The 3781-nt window shown below is 41.2% G+C and overlaps 1 protein-coding gene across 1 annotated transcript; it reads right to left on the reverse strand.

The window, feature by feature from the left end:
- Positions 1 to 232: 232 nt before the first annotated feature.
- On the reverse strand, positions 233 to 1141 carry LOC122705391 (olfactory receptor 10G9-like). The gene has a single exon (XM_043920740.1). The coding sequence runs from the start codon at positions 1139 to 1141 to the stop codon at positions 233 to 235; it is 909 nt and encodes a 302-aa protein (XP_043776675.1).
- Positions 1142 to 3781: the final 2640 nt, after the last annotated feature.

Below are 3781 nucleotides of genomic sequence, written 5' to 3' on the forward strand. Positions count from 1 at the left end.
TCCAGGGAACATCCCTTAAATTATTGCCATTAAAAGGCTGCTTAAGCTGGAACTCTGCACAGGGAGAGAAAGTAAAAAATTACTGTTTTCATTAAAGAATTAATTGAAATGTCCCTTAAAAGTATCAATTCTTCTTTTTTTAGTATAATTCTTGTTGGTGTTTAACTTAATTATAAATAAAAGTTAGTCATATCTGATCTGTGTTGATTATTTACTTTGAGAAAACACTAACTCACTTTTTCAGTTTCAACAGAGCTTTCTTCACTTCCTTGTTCCTTAGGGTGTAGACCACAGGGTTCAGAAGGGGTGTCAGCACAGTGTAGAAAACAGTCACAACCCTGTCCATAGCCTCCTTGGAGCCTGGTCTCAGGTAAATGAAAGCACAGGGAACAAAGAAACAAAGAACCACAATGCAGTGGGAGGCACAGGTCTGGAAGGCTCTCCCTCTCCCTGCCGAGGTGCGGATCTTCAGGATGGAATGGACGATGGACACGTAGGACAGCACAATAAGAAGAAAGCAGCCCAAGGCCACCAACCTAATGTTGACAAAGATCACCATCTCCACGGTGGACGTATCTGCACAGGCCAGTTTGAGGATAGACGGTGCGTCACAGATGTAATGCTGGATCTGGTTGGGTCCACAGAAGGGCAAATGGAATGTCGGTGTGGTCTGGGCAGCAGAGTGCAGAGAGCCACTGAGCCATGTGGTTGTGGCCATGATGGCACACGTCCTCCCACTCATCATGCTTGCGTACCTGAGTGGGTAACTGATGGCCAGGAAGTGGTCATAGGACATGACGGTGTAGAGGAAGCACTCGGTGCTGCCCAGAAAGTCAAAGGAGTAGAACTGGGCCACGCAGCTGGAAAAGGAGATAGGACTGCCTTCAGGTGACACCAGGGTCATCAGCATTTTCAGCATAGTGACCGTGGAGTACCACATGTCAATGAAGGGCAGGTTGCTCAGGAAGTAGTACATGGGGGTGTGCAGGTGGGGATTCGATATAATCACTAGCATGATGAGATTTCCCACCACAGTGAGGACATAGATCACCAGGAAGATTCCAAAGAGGACCGTGTCCAGCTCTGGTGGGTGGGGAAGGCCCGAGAGGACGAACGTCATCACTAGGCTCGCATTTGTCATGTCTCCTCTGTATGGTACTCTGTTCCTACAGGAAGGACAGCAAATCCAACACTGACATATTTCATATAAGAACATATTTCAGTATGAAATATACCAACTGCATCTTAGCTTATAGAGAAAACAATGGATAAATTTATCTATTACAAAGATAGCAGATAGCATGTTTGCTTCATCATGGGGCTCTGAGGAGGAATGGTTGTTTCTCTATTGCAGAACCTAAATCACCCAATAGAAAAGAAACAGCAAAATTAAAAAGAGGACTAAATTTATATGAAATCAGCTAAATAGAAAAGAGGAGTAAATTTTATAGTGTTTTTTCTGTGGAATTAGGAAAGATATACCCAAACTAGCTACTTTTCAGAGTTGATAGCTACTCTAAGAATAAAGCCTCTCTCTCTTTCTCTTTTTCTTTTTCTCTTTCTGTTTTTCTCTAACATACTTGCCTATACAGACACCATAGAGACAGACAGAAATATACGCCACATTCACACATACTTCCAAACATACAGATTTTGTCTTTTGATCATCAGAGGGTTTCCACAATAAATATAAGCTGCCATATGACCCAGCAATCCCACTCCTGGGCATACACACCGAGGAAACCAGATCTGAAAGAGACACGTGCTCCCCAATGTTCATCGCAGCACTGTTTATAATTGCCAGGACATGGAAGCAACCTAGATGCTCATCAGCAGATGAATGGATAAGGAAGCTATGGTACATATACACAATGGAATATTGCTCAGCCATTAAAAAGAATACATTTGAATCAGTTCTAATGAGATGGATGAAACTGGAGCCCATTATACAGAGTGAAGTAAGCCAGAAAGATAAAGACCAATACAGTATACTAATGCATATATATGGAATTTAAAAAGATGGTAACGATAACCCAATATGCAAAACATAAAAAGAGACACAGATGTACAGAACAGACTTTGGGACTCAGTGGGAGAAGGCGAGGGTGGGATGTTCTGAGAGAACAGCATTGAAACAAGTATACTATCAAGGGTGAAACAGATCACCAGCCCAGGCTGGATGCATGAGACAAGTGCTCAGGGCTGGTGCACTGGGAAGACCCAGAGGGATGGGATGGGGAACACATGTAAATCCATGGCTGATTCATGTCAAGGTATGGCAAAAGCCACTATAATATTGTAAAGTAATTAGCCTCCAACTAATAAAAATAAATGAAAAAAAAATACAGTAAAAAAAAAAAAAAAGATCCTAAAGATTTCCCCGGTGGCTCAGTCAGTAAAGAATCTGCCTGAAATGCAGGAGACGTGGGGCTTGATCTCTAGGTCAGGAAGATCCCCTGGAGAAGTACATGGCAACCCACTTTATTATACTTAGCTGGAGAATCCCATGGCCCGAGGAGCCTGGCGGGCTACAGTCCATGGGGTCGCAAAGAGTCAGACACAACTGCAGCAACTGAGCACACAAAGAGACCTTCATCCTTGATTGTGGAGAGAAAACTGCCTTCCTAAAGCTCTCTGGTCAGCCGTAGATGTGTCAAGTCAGGAGCCCAATACTGGTCCAGCATTAGTTGAAGCCAGATTCCTCCATCCCACCCTAGACCATGGTCTCTTGTTTCTAAGTGAAATCTGGCACCAAACTTAGGCACTGGTGGTCAGAATATCACTGCTTTCCTCAATTCCTCTTATACAATGTTTATTTGTATTTATAAATTTTTATTTTATCTCCTTTCCCTCCAGGATTTTAAGCAGTAAATCATCTTCCTTAAAAAGTGGATCAACGCCAGCCAGGTTGGATGCATGAGACAAGTGCTCAGGGCTGGTGCACTGGGAAGACCCAGAGGGATGGGATGGGTAGGGAGGTGGGAGGGAGGATCAAGATGGGGAACACATGTAAATCCATGGCTGATTCAATGCAATGTATGGCAAAAACCACTACAATATTGTAAAGTAATTAGCCTCCAACTAATAAAAATAAATGAAAAAAAAATGTGTGATCAAATCATCTCACAGTGTATTTAGAGATGGCCATGAAGGGTTCAATCTACTTAAATAGTAATGAATAGAACTAAACTGTATCTATGGGAATTGAGTCCTAAGACTGAATATTTATATTTGCTATAAAACAAATACAAATGTGCTTTTAAAAGTAAAGGATAATAGGTAGCCTGAAATCATTTTTTTTTTTTTGGCGGGGGGGGGGGGGGGATTTCTATTATTCCAGGACTCATACTGTAAGTATTTTTATTTTGTTTTATTTTGTTTGAGTGATCTGAGTGAACAATTACATATTCAAAGAGAAAATGAATGAAATGAAGAAATGAAGAGAAATTTGGTTGGACACCTGGACCCCTGTAAGAGAAGAGGAACATTTCTCCTTGAATTTTGAAGATGCAAATGCCACAGAGTCATATCAGCAACACACTTCTATTCTATTCTGGAGCATGTGATAAAATCAGAGTTTTTCTTTTGTTTAAAATGGAGAGTTGAAAAGCTATGGTGCATGGAGGAAGAACTTTATTGACTTGTAATTTTATGGAATTTCATATTGTCTTTTTTATAAAATGACACAAAGGTGGTTCCATAAGCCATAACAAAAGCAATATCTGCTTATGCTGAAGATGTAAAACAAAATTATGACCATAAACACATTGTAATCACCCCA

This window comes from Cervus elaphus, chromosome 2 (assembly GCF_910594005.1).
Source record: "Cervus elaphus chromosome 2, mCerEla1.1, whole genome shotgun sequence".
Classification (NCBI taxonomy): Eukaryota; Metazoa; Chordata; class Mammalia; order Artiodactyla; family Cervidae; genus Cervus; species Cervus elaphus.

Excerpts from the sequence above, each read along its gene's own strand:
- LOC122705391 (XM_043920740.1), bottom strand. The coding sequence starts at position 1,141 with ATGACAAATGCGAGCCTAGTGATGACGTTCGTCCTCTCGGGCCTTCCC.